The following is a 19,177-nucleotide window of genomic DNA, read 5'->3' as shown; positions in this document are numbered from 1 at the left end:
GGGCATTTTCGCTTTCGGGTTCACAAAACACCCCGTCCCGACATGTTCCATGCCCATCAACTGCGGAGAGCTACGGAGTCGACCTCTGGCCGATCTGCCGATAACGTGGGGAAGGACGAGGCTCCATCCCATTAATCCTTATCTCTTGGTGTTCCTCTCCGTTCTGGTTAACTCCTAGCCCCGAGCAACTCCCGTCCCCGTTCCCCGTCCCGTCACAAGCTGTCAAAAAGTCGGCATGCCGTAAACTCCGACCGTCCATCCATGATGACGCCTTACTTTACCCTACGCCCGAATTGGGAAATGATTCGACAGCGCCTTGCACACCTTAAATTCCCGAACCGTTGATGACGTGACGACATCCTCAATTGAGGATGCCATTCGAGATTGTTGTTGACGATTTCACAAGGTTCCGCCAGGCACAACGCCACAACAAGTCAAAGCCACGCGCTGTCGTTTCCTCTCCCTGGAAACGATCAACCGATCAGTAACTTGACATGTTTCTTCTTGATCAGGGAGGCGATTCGAGGAATACACCTGGGCTTGGCTATGTCGACTTTTACGTCACTACAGGGTATTCTCGATCGCCAATAGTCGTTGCGATTTTCTCAACTCGGCTGAACGATGCCTCCACTGACGCAAATGCGGCTCGGCACGACTCACCCATCATCAGACGACACTTGGACACCAGTTACATATCTTCGGCATCATACGAGATGCAGCAGGCAGACTACAAGGCTGACTGAACCCTCGTGCGTACCGTATTGATCCAGGAAAGCCCAGCAGTCTGAGATGGATGGCACACTTCTCAACTGATTAGCCGACGAAGCGACAGCCTGCTTCTTCACCGTCAACCAGCGAGTTCCATGTAGCAGGCACCTCTGCATCTGATGCTAAATGAAGCTATAGCGTAGAGCCTGATGCGGGGAGGATGCTACGATCAATAAGAGAGGTTGCACGAGCGCCAAAGAAGCTGTTCGTGACCAGTCAAGGCACACATTCTTATAGCCTAATTGCTGGTCCTCCCAGCTGATTGTCTATAAGTATTGCTTGCTGCCAGTGCTAACACAGGTATCCATCGTCAAGTTTCCGAACAAACCAACTGGGTTACCGAGATGAGGCTTCTAAACGTTGCCACATGTGAGCTGACCGAGTTCAACAACGAAGAAGAGAGGAGCCGGTACTGTATTCTCTCTCACAGATGGGGCACCGACGAAGTTCTCTACAAGGACCTGCTTGACCCGTCCACCAGACCGACCGCCAAAACTGGCTGGCCGAAGGTTGCCGGCGCCTGCAATCTGGCAAGGCTTCTTGGCTACGAATGGATTTGGATAGATACATGCTGCATCGACAAGTCTAGTAGCGCTGAGTTATCTGAAGCCGTCAACTCCATGTTTCGCTGGTATCAAGAAGCGGATATCTGCATCGCCTACCTGGCTGACATTCGACACATGAATCATGGGCCTGCCAACTATGTCTCTTATCTGGGAGATAGCAACTGGTTCACCCGCGGCTGGACTCTACAGGAGCTACTGGCACCGCGAATTGTGGAATTTTATTCGGGAGACTGGAAACATCTCGGATCCAAGAACAACATCAGCCTGGACCTAGAACGAATCACGGGAATAAACGCCGCGTATCTGAGCGGCCACAAAAGAGTCACAGCCGCCAGCGTTGCCGAGAGAATGTCATGGGCGTCGGGAAGACAGACTACCCGTGTTGAGGACATGGCCTACTGCTTGCTGGGTATCTTCAACATCAACATGCCTCTGATCTATGGGGAGAGAGACAAGGCCTTCCAAAGGCTTCAGCATGCCATTATTCGGGAGATTGACGATCAGACTATCCTGGCCTGGGGAACTGGCTTTATTGGACCGGGACAATTTGATCAAAGTCAGCGCGAATACCAACCACTCCTCGCCAAGAGTCCTTATGCTTTCAAGGACTGTGGTGACCTTGTCCCATGCACCAGCCCGGAAGCCAAGTCGAGGCTAGAAATCCACCAGGACGGCGTAAAAATCACCTCTCCCATTCTATGGAATACCGAGATCTTTGGCGACACCCACTATAACCCACGTTTTGGTCATTCTTTTGTGGTGTTGCTTGCACCCCTACAGTGTCGGCGTAGGGCCGACTTCTTCAACTGCGTTACCCTCGTGTTGGAGTGTGAGAATATCAGCCACAGCACTGTCCGTGACAGGCTTGCATTGGATGACATACGACTTCATAGAGCGACGCAAGGTTGGTATCTCGTGCCCAGGAACTTGTGGTGGACCAACCGTCACAGATCAACACTGATACAGTTTGGCGCCCCAGAAGAGCTGAATTATCATGCCGTTGGACAGGAGGAGGGCTTTATCATTCGAACCCTTCCGAAGGGCTACAGCATCAAAGAGTACTTCGTTCCCACAGTAGCAGATCAACGTGTTCTGCCATCACTTCGCATCCCCGGAGCCCAGCCCTGTGGACTGAGCGACCCCATCACGGTCCAGATTGAAAAAGAATCCCACTTCAGCCTCGCTCTCATAATACGGTATCAGTTCGATATGACCCAGTGTCCACCCCCCATGCTGTCGGAAGCTCGACGCACCTCCACATCTTCTGATCTTAGCCGGCAACCATATAGCATACGTAGCCGAATTGTCCGCATTCCCAATGGCTTCAATCTGGAAATGGTTGCCGCGGTTGACCAGAACGAGGTTATGGAGAACTGGGACCGCTTGAAGATGGCTGGGCCAGATGCGAAATTCAAACCGGGCGACGTGCTGAATTATGAGGGGAGCCCGCTGCAGAAGTACACTCCGCTATCACTCACGTTCCTAAAAGACCGCGGATACGGAGATCGCGTGTTCATCTTGGATATCACGGATCCGCACAGGGAGGGTGTATCAGCCGAGGATACGCTTTGCTTGGATAATTGGGGGCTCAAACCCTTTGTTGACAAAAAGTTCGCGTCATGTTTCCCTTGCCCAGACTAAGGCCCAGATGTATGGATTGAAGCTGCCAAGAGGTTTTTTACGCAATTTCAGGTACCCAGTGACTCTGATCTTGTATGATTTGACAAGAGGTGAACCTTGACTCCTGAGACAGGAGTCTCCAAATCGATCAGTCTGCCTCAAAGCGTGCACTTATAACAGCCGGACCGTTAGCAGCTGTAGCTCTTCCTTATTTCAATAATCCAGCTGGAAGGGTGCTCAACGATGCCGCCAACGGGGGCTCCGCGGCACCCTTCCCTGAGGCGCTCCACACCATCGACTATGGACCCGAAAGATGCGAGCGTCTTCTTCTTACCGCTCTATAGGAGGCCATTCGTGTCAGTGTCTCGTTGCAGCCTGAACGTCAAGAAATTAGAACTCACCCTGTTGCACCACCGGGCCCCGCCTTTTCCCGAGCAATGGACCACTACGCACCGTCCCGGCCGGAGATTCGGTCTTCACTTGCGGCTGCGGAGAGATCTGATGGCACGTCTGATGAAGATAATGTCGAGACCATCGTTCTTCGAGCAGTCGACTCGCGCTTTGCTGAAGTCGGTGCGCTTGACCAGGAGGCCCAGGTCTTCCTCCTCGAACTCGACGTGGAAGTCATCGAGTACGGGAGCCTTCGGGACTGTATCGACTGTGCAGGTCGGAGCTGTCACCACTTCTTTTGTTTCAACTGCGTTGGCAACGATCTATATCTTTATATCGGACAGGTCCTCATGATCTATCGGGTATCATGCACTCACTTGTGTAGCAAGACCGAAGAGTAGAACGGCGAGGGGGGTGAGAGTGGAAAACATCTTGACGGCTGAAGAAGATATAACAGAGCTGCAGCTTAGGGGATGATTGAGGAGACTGAGACCTCATAAGTATGGAGATGATCTCCCATTTATAGATATAATTTGCATGCTTCACCTTTGAATATGTGTATGAAGTGGTGCGTCAAGAGTAGCACAAGTATCGAAAGGGGTAATCGCAAAACACAGGAACTCCGGAATTTGTTGGGAACACAGTCCCGAATGTTAAACAATGACGAATTAATTGAGCGAATACGAGTTGAGGCACTCGAATATTGCTTCATCTGAAGTTGGTGTGACCGGCCTGGACGATATTGGCAACCCAGCCTGGAAGATCCAGATAGACCTGGTGGAAGGCTGGCAAGATCAACGACCTATAGCCAAACCATTCCCTTGAGGCATGGAGGATAGAAAATTCGTGGATTTTAGACGCGAAGGATTCCATAAGATGAGCAAGGTGAGCTGGATACGAAAGTCGACACCTTTGGAGGTCCAATGAAGGGTTGCATTGCCCCATTCAACGCTGATGAAGGAACACGCCGCACAATGTCAACTATTCCGGCCATGAATGAAGCGATAAAATTCCTTGGCAAATATTCCCGGTGAGCCTCAGTGTCAGTGCCGTCTATGTACTTGCGCGGGATGTGTTCCCAGACAATGGTCTTGGTGTTTATCGAGAACAGATGTTTGACAGACCAGCTTGGCGACGTGACCCACCCCTGTTGCTTAGGTAGATGTTGATTAAGAATTAAAAAAAGATGAGAAAGAAATGTGTAAGAATTTTCCTTCAGTTTAGACCATATTCTCTTACTCTAAGATTGGTGTCATCTAATAAGGTGAAGAGACACTGATGATAATTTACTGAGAATAGCTAGGTAGCATGTGGCAGCATCCCCTGAGAAGCGAATCCCACCCGATCAGACCCAGCAGCACCCCTGGATCATCAAGCACTGCTCCGAGAGAGTTGAGGTATCAAACTGCGAAAGGGGCAGTAGATGATATACTTAGGTCAGAAGGATCGTCTGCAGGGTATAGTGGCACAGGAGCTGTGAGCACAACTTGGGCCAGTCATTGGTTAACCAACTCGGAGGATTGGCTATACACAACATCTAGCCAATTATAGGGATTCCGGGCCGATCCAAGTGCTGTTGCTCTGGATCTCAATCTTTGCCTGCGGCCTAAAACCTCTCCACCTGAAAACGCTGACCATGAAGGAAACCATGAACCATCTGATGAATGAATCCGCGACACTGCTCTTCACCAAATGCCACTTCTCGTTTGGACCGATAAGTGGTTGTGGCTCTGGAACCAACCGGGGATAAACGCGTCGGTGAATCTGATAGAACATCTGGTAACATCAGCTCTGTCACTCGAGTTCAGGGATTCGGGGTGCCTACCGTCACTGCTATATCAGCTAGCGATACCAGCGTGTATACGATAACAAATGAGCTGTCGAATATCTCTGAAACACCCATGTAAATAAAGCCCATGGTCTCTTCTGAGACTTCAGGCCCATAGGTGTTGGCAAGGCCAAGGGCAAGCACGAAATAGATGCCGCAGAAGAGAAGTAAGACGATAAAATACGAGTAAAAATAGTAGAGAGAGCCACTCCATCCACGGAGATCTACTCCAATCTCAAAGTCGCAACCGTAGCCTACATAAACGCAAGGCTGTATATCTTTGCGCTGTCTCGTGTTAGCACTCGCTGAGAATAGGGGGAGGGGGTGACTAACGTTCTGCCGGATGGACTCGAGAGCTGATATGGCAGAGAACGCGAGAAAGGTATGAAATATGGGCTTGACCTGTTCTGCACTGGCATCGGACATCTCGAGATGGCCTGAGATTGAACCTAGACAGACCATCAAACATGCCGTAGCAGCTTGTTGATGAACGTGCCACTCGCTAGAGAGATGATCAGGACCATTCCAAATGATGTAAATCGCAAATCCCATTAGTGGTATTAATGCTATTCGAAAACTGTTCTCTTGGAATCCTAGCCCTGTCACCAGGCCCTGGTAGACGAGGGCTGCGGTGATGGACAGGATCCAGTAACAGACGTGATGATGTGCAGACAGCATTTTCCTCCGGTGAGTAAAGTTGAGAAGAAAGATGAAGATTTTGAGCTTAGGTCTGGTAAGTCGGCATTTTATGGGCAGCAGGGCAACTTTAACCTTGATGCAGGTACTCAACGTTGTTGGGTACGTATGTGCACCTACAATGCCGGACCAGCACGTTCAGCAACATGTTCATCTCCCCCGAGACCCAGGTAGCTACAATTAAAACTATGCATGAACCTATATCAAATAAGAACTAGAATGAGCAATCCTAGATAATGATTTGGCCCATTTCATTCGTGATACCTCTCATGAAGAACCTGATGGCACAAGGAGAGTTTAGTTGCGTGTCACCTTAGAACTCTAGACCACAAGACATGTCTTGATCTCTAAAACGGAATGGTGAAAGTAGATAAAAGAAAGCCAACACAGGAAAGACGAGAATAGGGACTTGATTGATGTTCGATATATTTCCAAGTCCAACTGTTTGCGGAAGAGATTTTAGCGACACTTTGGACATTGCCTCTTTGATAGTTGGACCTTGCCTCAAGGATACCCTGTACCAATGGATACGAATTACTCCGGGAACTTACAAATGCAAGGCTCGTTCATGCTTTGCAGTCTCGGTGCTACGAGTAGAACATCAGTTGATCTATCACTTAAACAAAGCAAGAGAAGCCCGTGAAAGAACAAACGCTTTTGTCTATACAGTCTAAACCCATATACCCAACACCTACTCTGCTCGGAGCTTCTGCTTCGTCCGCTTCCTCTTGCCACCAACTTCTCGCCCCTCTTCCACCTCCAGCAGAGCTTCGCGCTTCTTCTCCGAGACAACCTTGAGGACGTCGCGCACCACCCGCGTCTCCAGGTTGACGCCCTCCTCCTCCCATGACTCCATCTCGCGACCCACACGCTTCTCGATCGTCAGGGCCAGCTCTACGTCGCGTTGCCCGATGAAGCTGACAGCCTCACCCTTGCGACCCGCACGGGCGGTACGTCCGACGCGGTGGATGTAGTCATCCGGGTCGCGGGGGAGGTCGTAGTTGATGACGAGGCTGACCTCGGGGATATCCAGACCTCTGGCGGCGACGTCGGTAGCTACAAGAATACGGGCAGCCGAGGCGCGGAAACGAGCGAGGTTGTCGATTCGCTGTCTCTGGGGTAGCTTTGAGTGAAGCGATGTAACTCGGTGCTCGAGCAATCGCAGTAGATGGTGGAGGTAGTCGGCAGTCGAGGTGCGGTTGCAAAAGAGAATGACCGTCTTGTCGACGTTTGCCTCCGTGAGCAAGAACACATGGAGGTAGTGCTCCTTATGTGTGACTGGAACTTTGATGTACATCTGGTTCAGAGTCGTAGGGATGGCCAATGTCTGGGTGTCAACCTCGCACACAAAGACAGGCTGCTTGCCTGGCTTGATCGGCATGTCCTTCAGAGCGCGGACTTCCGGTGTGATAGTGGCCGTGAAGAGCAGAGTCTGTCGTTCCGTGGCCGGGGGCAAGACCGAGAGACATTGTTCTACGTCGGGAAGCATGCTGCCAGGACCTGTGGCATTGAGCAGTCGATCAGCCTCATCGAGAACCACGTATTTGACTCTCCTCAGTCCACAGATGGTGTCCTCTCCGGAAGTGCGCACATGGTCGGCCAAGCGACCTGGAGTCGCAATCACAACATGCGGCCGCTTTCCTAGCTCGATCGCCTGGGCGCGCATGTCAGAACCTCCCGTCACTAGGATGGCCTTGAGGCTTTGGGGGGATGAGATGGCCTTGAACTGCTCGTAGATCTGAAGGGCCAGTTCTCGCGTCGGCGTCAGTACGACAGCAAAGATAGCAGTGGGATCCTCGGCCCATTTCTGCAGAATGGGCACGGCGAACGCAACCGTTTTACCGGAACCTGTTCGACTTCCACCGATACAGTCTCGCCCCTTCAGGATCTCGGGAATACAGCCCTTCTGAATTCCCGTCGGACGCTTAATGGCCATGTTCCCAAGCGATTGGACTAGCCATGGTCGAACATTGAGCGCCGAAAAGGTGGTGTTGGGATCGGTAGGGGCGAGGATCGACTTTTGGGGAGCAGTTGAAAGTTTCGCTTGAGTCTCCTTCTGGTCTGCCTTGGCATTGCGCTTGATTCGAGAGGGAGCCTTGATTGTGGAAAGCACCCTCTTCAGCTCCTCATTTTCAGCATCGTCCTCGTCCTCGTCGTCTTGAGCATCGCCATCGTGGGGTCCTGTAGATGGCATAGTTCTTCGACGCTTTCGGGATGCGGCACTGTCGAGGTAGTCGGACTCGTCAGAGGATGAGCCCACGTCAGACAAGACATGCTCTTCTGACGCATCAGTCGCGTGGTCGGGGTCGGCGGGCGGCAACATGGCTCGGCTTTATAAATTGCAGGAGTCTCACGAATCCATACAGGCAATGCAAGTTGCAGCTGGTCTGGAAATTTTTGGCGGTGACGGGCGTCTCAAAATCGATGGACCCTTCTCCACTCGCGGCGCGCGGCGGGTGAGCTGTGGGGTTGATGGCATGGCGGGGGCCAATGGGAGGAGTGAGCCTGTAGACGCGCGCTTAGAAGCGTTCCCAAGCGTGGCGCCCACTTGGACGACGGGGTTATGTAGTCGGAAAGGGCTAATGCAAACGCATCAATCATCGCTAGACTTCCTCACGGTTACAGGATTGTTTCTCATGATTGCCCGTGGCATCTGGCGCACCGGACTTCCAAGTACCTGTCGCAGCAGGGGGGATTTGAAGCCGAGAGCCGGGCGCTTGTCTGCCGTGGCCACCGTGCGAGAGCAACTAGCAGCAGCGACAGGGTCTTTGCAGCAAATGAGGAGGCGTCGCCGGGATGTGGTCAGCTGCGACGTCGTGTGGTGATGTGATGAAACGGCAAATGTGGTTTATTGATTGATTGGGCTCTGTTGGTAGTTTGTTTTCGACTGATTGAAGAGTGTGAGATTGCTTTCATCAACAGGCAAGGGGCCGGCAGGCTCAGGGGCAAGCCACTTGTCATCCTGTTGATTGTTGATATTGCTGCCATCAACGGGCAGAGCCTTGTTGGAGGACGATCTGTGGCACATGTCCCCTCAGAGCGTTGAATGATCAACTCTGACGCCCCAAGCTTTGACTTGCGGTTGGACCACGTCGATGCAAGGCGAGCGCTTCTCACGCATCAGACCCAGAGGGCACGGCTTTCGACTCCACAAAGAATATGCCATGCTATGCAATGCGAGGATCGATAGCCTGACATGAGAGTTCCCAGGCTCAGCTCATCGACAAGGCAAATATTGCACTGGAGACCTGGAGCATTGTGGGCGCTGTGATAGGTTGCTCAGGGGCCCGGAGACTGGAGAGCAAAGTGACGACGACGCCGATGACGAAGGCACCAACAAAGCAAAAGCAGGATTGTAAGACAACCGGTCTGCCTGTCTCAAGCCTCGCTGGTTCGCCATGCTGCTTGGGCATCGGGGAAAATCCTTGGCTCACACATAGACACACAAAGGTGTCGGCCAAGGAATTGACTAAGGATGAAAGAAGAATTGAGTGCCCGAGACAACAGCATTCCAACCTGGCAGCCATGTCATGCTTGCTGATGCTGATGCTGGAGGTCTGTCAGCGAGCGATGGATACTTAATTGTCGGTCACCGGTGGTTCTAGACCCAGCCTAGGTCGCCGTCTCGGAGCGACGGCATCTGCGCCAGAAAACATAAGCGGCAACAGCGCGCGTGCCGTAGTATTCAGGTTTAGGTACGAGACTCATGTTGATGAATTGTTTGTCGTAGATGGGCAGACCACGTCAGTTTGGACTGGAGGAAGATCTGAGACAGGGCCCAAACAGCCAAACCACGGACAAGCCGCCTTTCAGGGCTTGGTCAGCTCCCCCGCCCCGGTTACAGGGGATGGAACCGCTCGACCCCCGCCCCGGGGCGCCACTGCAAGCGCTGTGCCGTCGAGCTAGCTGGGGGACCAGTTCTCCGCTGAGTCCTAGGTACTGGAGCTGTCTACAGCGTACCAGAGGTACCCGGAGCACAGGGGTGTTCTCACTGAGTCGGGAAGGTCACAGGTGCCCAAGCGCCCCGCCCCAGGTACCTCTCCTCCGTCCAGAGGATGGCAGTCACAAGCCCACCGACTCCGACCCGACCCAATCAATCCATCGACGCCATCATCCACCTCGGGGCATTCTCCTCTCGTCCCCTCGCCCTCTCATATCCTCTCATATCCTCTCTCATCTCCTCTCCTCGCGTTTCGGATTCACACAGCGACGTGTCGTTCGTCGCCACGCTTCTTGCTGTCATTCCATTCTACTCTCTTGTCCTGCAGCGCCCAACGACCGTCTTCCTGTTGGGTCTCCTCCACACAGCCCGTGAATCATCCACTCTCGGCTGTCTTGCATGGGCTGTTTGTCAACGTTACTTCTGCGGCTGTCTCGCTTCTTCTTGACGACACCACCACAATAATCTGACTTTCCAGTCTCACTCACCTCGCTCACCTCTCGCTGTCGCTGCAACAACCTGCTTAATCACCGCCAACATTCGCTGTTTTCCCCGTCGATTGCCTTTATACACATCAATCCGCATCTGTCCGCCTATACAAGTATATCTCACTGCCATTACGACGACGACGCCGGCCGATCGACGACCCTGCCTCCGTAATCCCGACTACTCGAACCGACCGACCGACTAAATTCTGACCCAACTTCTCTCCCAGAGCAACTTGTTGTTGAGCTTGTGATACGCATCTTCTGTCGACCGTTAATTCTCACCTACTTGCGTCATCCCTCTTTCGCCCACAAGCTGCCCTAAGCAGCCCAACCGCCGAGATGGCCGACCAACAACCTCAAAGTTCTGACTCGACTCCTCAACCTGTACGCTTTCCAAGCTCTCCTTGGCTGGTCCTTTCCGGTACTGACGCTTCACAGCAACTTCCTGCCGCTATTACTCCCATCTCTCTACCAACTCCTCACGCTGGCCCCTCGCCTGTCCCTCTGCTCCGTCCCGCCATCCCCGGCGCTAGGAGTGGCGGGGCTCGCACACCGAGACTCGGCCTTGCTATTCCCCCATCTCCCAATGCCAAACCCGTTGGTAGCCAAGGCGCACCGATTGCCGCGCCTTCAAGGCCTCCTCTGCCGACTCTACACCTGAAGACTCCCATGGGAAGCAACGTCACTCCCCATGAGCAACTCCCTCGATCACAATGCGTCACTCAACCATCGGCAAGCGGCGGCAGCGAGAGCAGTGCTGCTCATTCAAGGTCTGGTAGTTTTGGGCCTTTGGATGGTAGGGCAAGCAATCCTACCTCGGCCGGCTCTCAGTACTCTGCCCTTTCGTTTGCTTCTCAGTATGGTATCGGTGTGTCAAGACCCCAGGGAACTCCAGACCCGGTGTCAGCCGTTGGATCCATGTATTCGGAGAGGAGTGAGGGTGGTGTTTCTATGGAGCGTGATGGTAGCCTGCAAGGACTTGAGGCTTTTGATAAGCTGAGCCTGGAGAAGGCCAGGACTCTTGATGTTGACGAGTTGGATGAGGAGGGCTGGAGAATCGCCAGTATGGAAAACAGAATCGTGGAGCTGGGTAACCTGGGTGAGGGTGCAGGCGGTGCTGTGACAAGATGTAAGCTCAAGGGTGGCAACACGGTGTTTGCTTTGAAGGTGAGTTCGACGTGACCTCGTTATACGTTCTAGCTGACAAGTCCCAGGTCATCACCACGAACCCTGATCCCGATGTGAAGAAGCAGATTCTTCGAGAACTTGGTTTCAACAAGGAATGCGCCTCGGACCACATTTGTCGATACTACGGCGCTTTTGTCGACCCTGCCACGGCTACCATCTCCATTGCTATGGAGTTCTGCGAAGGAGGCTCACTCGACAGCATCTACAAGGAAGTCAAGCGTCTTGGTGGCCGTACTGGAGAAAAGGTCCTGGGAAAGATTGCCGAGGGCGTCCTGGGAGGACTAACTTATTTGCACACGCGACGAATCATTCACCGAGACATCAAGCCATCCAACATTCTCCTCTGCCGAGACGGCGCTGTCAAGCTCTGCGACTTTGGCGTCTCTGGCGATTTCGGTACCAAGGGTGAGGCCAACACCTTTATCGGTACCAGCTACTACATGGCCCCTGAACGAATCACTGGCCAGTCGTATACCATCACTTCGGATGTGTGGTCAACAGGAGTTACCCTCCTCGAGGTTGCACAGCATCGATTCCCCTTCCCAGCTGACGGCACGGAGATGCAGCCACGAGCTGGTCTCATCGACCTTCTTACCTACATTGTCAGGCAACCTGTGCCCAAGCTCAAGGATGAGCCTGACATGGATGTTTACTGGAGTGACAACTTCAAGTACTTTATTGAGTGCTGGTACGTATAATCTTGATCAATGATGAGAATTTGCTGACATGATTTCAGTCTGGAGAAGCAGCCCAACCGCCGAGCAAGCCCCTGGAAGATGATGGAGCACCCATGGATGGTCGAGATGCGCTCAAAGCGCGTCAACATGGTGAAATACCTGTCGTTTGTATGGGGCTGGGATGACCAGCCCAAGGCGTAGGCAACTCGCAAGTGCCAAGGTCTTGGTAACGTAGGAAAATTGGAACAACGAGCCGTGCCCGTGTCACAAGCGCGAGGTGGGCGGCAATTGACTCGACGGCATCTCCCGTCTTATGCCCATGACGACATGAACAAGGCTGGGCCTGTGTCATGAGGCTCTTATACGAGATGCATTCCTTGGGGACGCGCCGTGGACACGACTAGGATCTCGATCACGAACCAGTCAACCACAAGACGGCGCACATTGGGAAGCCGATTCGCGGAAGGATAGGATGGATGGTGTTCATGATGACGATGGCAGGAGGCATTTACGTCGCTATACGTACGGTCAGGATCTGGCTGAATAAGAACGAAAGATTGTGTGTTGGAAACCGGCAAAACCTGACAAGGACGGGGAATATCCCATCTCGCGCTTATGCGCGTAGCCTTTCTATGTACTATCCCACAATAGATGGGTATCATATTCTTGGATACATGTATTTTTTTGCCTCCTTACATGGCGCCCATATTGACTGTATACTCCCTTCTATGCTTCCGTAGTTGTCTCCTCCGGGGGATCACCCATGAGCTCTCGTAACGCGATAGTCGCATAAGCACTACGTCCCAGCTGGAACTTGACAACTGCGGCAAGTTTCATGGGTTGCTGGGCGGCGGGAGCCTTCTCAACAGCATCCTCAGCGGCAGGGGCATTTTCTCCCTGGGCCTCTCCCGCGTCCGTACCCTTCATCTCAACGTCCGTAGACGCCGATGGCTCGCCCTCAACCTTGGTCTTCTTGGCGGCCGACTCAGAATCGGCATCCTCACGAGAGCGCTTCCTGTTAGCACCCTTGGCAGCCTTGATGACGTCCACGTCGGTGGGGTGCATCTGCTCCGTGTCGTCTGAGTAGGCGCGCACCTCGACCGAGGGTGTCCCGAGGAAGCGGTTCATGATCTTGCGGTACCGGCCGGGCAGGCTGAACTCGCGGCGCATGCGGCGCATCTTGTGCGGGTCGAGGCCACCGTTCTCGGGGCGGCCCATGAACTCCTCGTAGAAGGTGCCCATGTCGTTGTCGGGGTACACGACGTCGTAGCCAGGGGTAGGGAGGACAATGTCGAAGATGGTGTGCTTGCCGCTGGCGGCTTCTTCGGCGGTGAGGGGGCGGGCGCGCACAGGAGCGTCGTCATCATCGTCGACTGGGTTCACAATGTCGTCGCCGTCCTGGTCCTGTCCGCTCACGAGGGGCGTGTTCTCGGTCGGCGCGATGATGAGGTCACCGGTGATGACCTTGGTGCCGTGGAGCTCCCAACGACGGCTGGCAGCGTGGTTCCAGACGTAGGACTGGTAGGCGTGGAGGTACATGGAACGGAGGCCGCGGGTGATGTGGACAAGAGAGCCGATAAAGTCGCGCCGCGACTGAGCACCCTGTCGGTTCAGGTGTCTAAAGATGCTGTTCTCGGCCGAGAAGCGACGAGGCATGATCTTGATAGCCCTATCCACGTCCTTGTCTGTGAGGAAGAGCATGCAGGCCTGATTCCGGAGGTACTCGTCCCTTTTGGAGGGCTCCTCGGGGATCTCCCCTGCTTCTGCCTTGTTTGCGATCTCCTCATCGTAGTGAAGAAGCGCCTTGACTGCCTCTTCGTACTTGTCGCCCAGGATCATCTGTCCAACCTGGTGTGTGCCGATATCATGGGTTCCGAAGCGCTGGTGACCAAAGTAGTTGATCCAGCCGTGCTCAGCCATGTGAGCGAGCGCGGGCTCGACATTCTTCTTTAGCTTTTCAACCTGCTGCTCAATAGACTCATCGGCTTGACCGATCATCTGGCAGCTCTTGATAGCAATGACAAACTCGTTTCCGAGAAGCTGGCCCAGGTAGATAGGCTTGTCACTGTACTCATAATCTCCAGTCGACACGCCCCAGAGCCGCCCGTTGATACCGTGGAGGTTTCTGGGCCGCATGTAGCGCACAGAGCATCGCTGCACTGTCGAAGCTCTGCGATCCTTGGTGCCGGCGTATCCAATGACCTGGGGCTTGACCTTGAGGAACCGGGCAATCTGGTTGACGGCGTCCATGGTGTCGCGGTTCTCCTTGAACAAGGTGAAGTGCAGGTACTCGCCGGCGGGCTTCTCCTCGCGGCTGCCTCGAGGGGCACGGCTGCGCTTCTTGTTGTTGCCCTTGCGCGGGGGGATAAACGTTGCGACAATGGCGCCCAGGTCAGTCGTGTTGGTGTCTATCCGGGACCTGAAGATACGGCGGATCTCTTGGTGCACTTGGCCACGCTTGGGCCTGTCGTCCATGGGCTCTGAGGTGACAGACTTCTTCTTCTCATGATCAGCGCCTGGGCCGGCCTTGTATAGCTCCACAAGCTCCTGCGTAAAACGCTGGTCGGTTAGAGTTTCGAGAGTGGCCACGTCTTCGGGAGAGACGTCGTAGGTCTGCTCAGGTTGCGCAGCGGGCTTGGCTTCTGTGTTTTCGGTAGCCTGCTTCTCAGAGTTCCCATTGGACTCCTCTTTCTTCGAGTCTCCGTTTGGTGCCTCTGTCTTGGTCTCCTGTTTTGTCTCTTGAACCTAATAAAGTCTCAATATTTGAACCTGCATTGTAGTAGAGATTGCGCACTCACAGGTGCCTCCTCATCAGGTATACCAATGTGCTGAAGATGAAGGACAGTGCCGTCCTCCTTGATCTCGTTCACCTGAAAGTCTGAGAACCTATAGCTGGGTTAGGACATCAATGGCGACCATCATCAAGACATAAGCTCATACCTTGTGCGCATCTCACCGGTCCACGGTATCGCCAGAGGAGTCACCCGCTGGCTGATGCCGATGGACCTAGTATAAGAGGCACTTCCGCGCGTCGCATAGTGAGTTTGATCCGCCATGATGACTGCGCTGCTTGGGAATTGCGCTCAACGCGTCGTGCGACAGCTGTGTTTATGCCATCTATACAATGTGCTGGTGGGGCAACTTTGGTATCTGGAATTTTTCTCCGGCAGTATTTTTGCGACAGCTTGATGGAGAAGGCGGTGAGGTACAGGCGCCAACCACACTGGAGGTTGGTGCCGAGTTTGGTAGGCGGTGAAGGCCGCATTGGTTGGCGCAGTACAGTTACTGTTCCTCCTCTCATTTCTCTTGCTGGATAAACATATCCTGCTTAAGAAAGATGGATATTCCCTTACTTAGTGTTTGAAACTGATTAGGGACTTTCCCTATGTTCTCCGGGGCAGCGGAGAAGAATACCCCCCAAAGAACGGAGTCTGGAGAAGCCGCAATTCGTAACTGCCTAGACGAAGGCGGTTCATGGCAAGGAAACGAACGACTATTCAGCTGCACCCTGGACAAGCAACGAAAATCATCAGCTGGCTTTCACATTAACGTTCGCCAAGAGACGGGTGGCTTTAGAACAACCCAGTGTTTAACTGGCAACTTAGATCAGAAGGTCGGATAGAGTTTTGAAGGAGCCTACTGAGTTATGAGCAGTGCCATGGCGATTGTTCAGCTCGAGGCCAGTCTGGAATCAACATGTCACCAAAATGAATTCTTCCTGCTACCCAAAGACTGCATCATGTTTGCTCAAGTGGTGTGATAGATCCTGGCATGTTTGGACAGGGAATAATCGGGTATGTGCAAGACATCCATCATTCTCCAACCCAACAAGCCCAGCCCAACCAGCCAGCCAATCTGGTCATGCATCATGGCTTTCCTTTTCCGTTCCCTCGCTTGCGCATCAATAAGCGACCGGCAAGACATAAGATTCTCAGCGGCAAGTCTTGCCTTCTGCTTCTGGCCAAGAGAGCAGCTCGGCTGCTCGGGAAGCCGCGGACTTTGCAAGGATGTCTTCCATTGCGCACGCGTCAAGGCGTGATCTAACCTCCCCTTGGTCCTTATCCGAGTCCCGTCTGCTCTCCATGACTACGTTCCATGAGGCGGTGAATATGCCTCACTGTACGTAGTGTGGTGTTTGGCGGCAGGCTCCCGATCTCCCGTAGCTTCTACAGACTTGCTTTTGTCTGAGCCGTGTCTCCTTCGGGTGACTGCATGGTAGAGACGGCATCTGACATGTCAATCATGAGTAGTCAAGGCGGGTGGTGAGGAAAGAGACAGCGGCACGTGGCTCGTAAGACTCTATATTCAAGCGAAAGTGCGACTGGCTGTTCGAGGGAGCTCCTCATGGATCCAACCGAACGACCAATTTGAGATGCTCGCCATCTCTGGCATCAATATTATCAACATACATCCATTCCCCAGGTATGAACACACATCTTTTCCCCGTTACGATGACTCGTCAAGGGTTACATTAAGGCTTTGGCCAAGGATTCCTCAATGCTCCACCACGCTGATGAAGCCCAGGTACCCTTGTCCGCTCACCTTCTACTGCACCGTGGCAGGTACTGGCTATCTGAAATCTCAGTGAACTGGCTTGATGGCTTCCGGCAAAAGTGAGCAGCGCAACTCGGGCATGACGGTACAGATGGGCTTACAGAGATTAGGCCAGTTATCCAACATCGTTCGCGTCTCGGGTCTTAATAATGTCGATAAACGCAGCGGTAATGGCCGGCAGTCCACTGCCACCTTCGATGAAGACTTTATACTCGAGCTTTCCGACTCTATTCGAGAAAGTCTCGATAGAGGGGAGATTGGGCCACGATGGGAAGAAGCCATGGGTTTTCTGGCCGCGGCGCTCCGAGACGAGGCTAACAAGGAACCCCTAATGGATCTCGCGACTATCGAGAGAGGTCGTCTCGATAGACTCGTCGCCGATATCACTGACCCCGATAAACGACCTATGGACGAACCTGACAGATACGCAAGGGACGTGAGGCTAGCAGAACGTCTCGAATGGCGATGGAGGTCTCGGTTTCGGGAACGCTACTTTAGCATCCAAAGTTCCCGATATCTCAAGCTGCCCAAGACGGGCAGACTCAGAGGGGTGGAGAGAGATTTCGGGGTCAACAACCCTGGCGAAGAATGGAGAATCAAAGATATCACGACACTGCAAGAAATCGATAGAGATGCGGCATTCAAGCCAGGGCAGTAAGACACCCCCTTGGAATGGCCAGTTTGGCCTGCTTGCTAATGGATATGTCATAGTTGGTGGCTGAATCTGGCCTGCGCTCAACGAGATGGCATCGTTGACAACCCACGCGAGACACCCACTGTAGGGCATCTCGGCGGTGATACGCTGCCACTTCTTACAGGGGAAGAGTTCGAGGATCCTGTACTGAAGGATACAACCACTTATATCAGAAACGGCGGGCTGGCAGATATGCACGTATCGCTCATAACCAAGGTCGGCTCCGTCATGCATGTCCTGCGTGGACATAACCTCAACAGCCCATTTGCCCCAAGATACGGTGTTCGATACGATGGATTGTAAGTACCTGCCGACTGGATTACAATTGCTGCTGGCTTACTCAAGCCAGATACAAACTGGCACAATACGGACAGAGATTCTATGAGAAGATGAAGACGGACCGTATGTTTCTAATACTAGAGAGGGTCAAGACACAACCGCCGATAGAAGACTTCGAGATAGTCCCACGACCCTCACAAATAGACGACTGGGGTCTCTATTCACAGTACGCCGAGGAGCAGGTCAAGAAGAGGTTGGGTGACAAGGGCTTCCTAAACTAGAAGTTGGAAAGGGCTCAGGAGGAGAATAACCAAGAGGCACACCGCATGGATCGTGTCTTGCGCAAACAATTGGCGGCAGAACGTGTAGCAGAGGATGCTGTGGAAGGGTCTGGTATCCAGGAAGATGGTGTTGGAGGGTCTGACGTTCAAGAGTCAGGTGCCAAAGCACGAGGGTCTGTCTAATTCATGGTGTTGGTTATACCACAGACCTGTTAATATTTGTAGTAAAAAGAATTCATGGCAATCATAGAAACCATGTAAATATCCCCTGGCTTATACCTGGTGACGCTCGGTTCATGACATGAGGGGTTGCGAGGGCTGCGTCACAAGCTGGAATCCTCAAGGGTCCATCCATGGCGGGGCAGAAAAGGCCCAGCTCAACATCCCACCGCCATAGCCATCTTTCTCTCTCATTCTCTAGCACGACAACTCGAGCGACAAGATGGGCAAAACTAACAAGGGCGGCGACAAGGGGGGAAAAGGCAAGGGAGGAAAGGAGAAGAGCGAAAAGACCAAGGATAGTAAGGACGCTGGAGGCGGCAAGGCCAAGGGCGCTCAGAGCATCAACGTCCGCCACATCCTGGTGAGTCGATGAATGAGCTTCAGAGGGGGAACATTACTGCTGACAAAGACGGGACAATAGTGTGAGAAGCACGCCAAGAAGGAAGAGGCCCTAGCAAAGCTCAACGAGGGCGTCAAATTTGACGAGGTTGCGCGCGAGTTCTCCGAGGACAAGGCCAGACAGGGCGGTTCGCTTGGATGGAAGACCAAGGGCAGCCTGGATCCCAAGTTTGAGGAGGCAGCGTTTGTCCTCGAGCCAAGCACCACGGCCAGCCCCAAGTTTGTCGAGGTCAAGACTGAGTTTGGGTATCACATCATCATGGTGAGTTTTACAGTAGAAGCTTGGGAAGGCATTTTGCTGATGATGGGTTCAGGTCGAAGGACGAAAGTAGACGAAGCTCACTACCAGACATATACATGTATGCCAATGTATCAATCACAGGAACCGCACACGCAATTTCAAAACCAATGATGCCCAATTTTTTTTATTCCTCTCGATGCAATATGGCCATGAGACGTAAGGCCTTGTGTGTGGTTCAGATGCCAACCGAAGTGGCTAGAGTACAACCGCGAAGTCGTGTTGTCAAGCAGCCTCGAAAGCCAAGCCCGAAACTCTACACTCCTTCCACTGCCAACGCCCTCCGCAG

At 53.1% G+C, this 19,177-nt stretch overlaps 7 protein-coding genes across 7 annotated transcripts; 4 read left to right on the top strand and 3 right to left on the bottom strand.

Annotated features, from left to right (window-relative positions):
• Positions 1-1,112: 1,112 nt before the first annotated feature.
• LRP88_09820 (uncharacterized protein) lies at positions 1,113-2,975 on the top strand (the record flags this gene model as incomplete). The annotated part of the gene is made up of 1 exon (XM_083246298.1): positions 1,113-2,975. One exon carries the CDS (start codon positions 1,113-1,115, stop codon positions 2,973-2,975), a length of 1,863 nt encoding a protein of 620 aa, XP_083097411.1.
• Positions 2,976-3,430: 455 nt separating this feature from the next.
• LRP88_09819 (uncharacterized protein) lies at positions 3,431-3,775 on the bottom strand (the record flags this gene model as incomplete). Its single annotated transcript, XM_083246297.1, has 2 exons — positions 3,431-3,667; positions 3,722-3,775. The coding sequence occupies 2 exons, from the start codon at positions 3,773-3,775 to the stop codon at positions 3,431-3,433; spliced, it is 291 nt and encodes a 96-aa protein (XP_083097410.1).
• A 2,784-nt stretch (positions 3,776-6,559) lies between these two features.
• Positions 6,560-8,191, bottom strand: LRP88_09818 (ATP-dependent RNA helicase DBP8; the record flags this gene model as incomplete). Its single annotated transcript, XM_083246296.1, has 1 exon — positions 6,560-8,191. The coding sequence occupies one exon, from the start codon at positions 8,189-8,191 to the stop codon at positions 6,560-6,562; it is 1,632 nt and encodes a 543-aa protein (XP_083097409.1).
• A 2,444-nt stretch (positions 8,192-10,635) lies between these two features.
• LRP88_09817 (kinase-like domain-containing protein) lies at positions 10,636-12,362 on the top strand (the record flags this gene model as incomplete). Its single annotated transcript, XM_083246295.1, has 4 exons — positions 10,636-10,680; positions 10,735-11,463; positions 11,511-12,172; positions 12,221-12,362. 4 exons carry the CDS (start codon positions 10,636-10,638, stop codon positions 12,360-12,362), a joined length of 1,578 nt encoding a protein of 525 aa, XP_083097408.1.
• A 525-nt stretch (positions 12,363-12,887) lies between these two features.
• On the bottom strand, positions 12,888-15,217 carry LRP88_09816 (pseudouridine synthase PUS7; the record flags this gene model as incomplete). Its single annotated transcript, XM_083246294.1, has 3 exons — positions 12,888-14,906; positions 14,960-15,047; positions 15,102-15,217. 3 exons carry the CDS (start codon positions 15,215-15,217, stop codon positions 12,888-12,890), a joined length of 2,223 nt encoding a protein of 740 aa, XP_083097407.1.
• A 1,541-nt stretch (positions 15,218-16,758) lies between these two features.
• LRP88_09815 (PUA-like domain-containing protein) lies at positions 16,759-17,969 on the top strand (the record flags this gene model as incomplete). The annotated part of the gene is made up of 4 exons (XM_083246293.1): positions 16,759-17,369; positions 17,427-17,708; positions 17,759-17,811; positions 17,893-17,969. 4 exons carry the CDS (start codon positions 16,759-16,761, stop codon positions 17,967-17,969), a joined length of 1,023 nt encoding a protein of 340 aa, XP_083097406.1.
• A 442-nt stretch (positions 17,970-18,411) lies between these two features.
• On the top strand, positions 18,412-18,922 carry LRP88_09814 (peptidylprolyl isomerase; the record flags this gene model as incomplete). Its single annotated transcript, XM_083246292.1, has 3 exons — positions 18,412-18,552; positions 18,613-18,852; positions 18,905-18,922. The coding sequence occupies 3 exons, from the start codon at positions 18,412-18,414 to the stop codon at positions 18,920-18,922; spliced, it is 399 nt and encodes a 132-aa protein (XP_083097405.1).
• Positions 18,923-19,177: the final 255 nt, after the last annotated feature.

The sequence above is a fragment of the Fusarium phalaenopsidis genome, assembly GCF_050370095.1.
Source record: "Fusarium phalaenopsidis strain FUZ10S chromosome Unknown contig_32304, whole genome shotgun sequence".
NCBI lineage: Eukaryota > Fungi > Ascomycota > Sordariomycetes > Hypocreales > Nectriaceae > Fusarium > Fusarium phalaenopsidis.
Note: the sequence above shows the minus strand (reverse complement) of the source record. Positions and strands in the feature narration are given on the sequence as shown.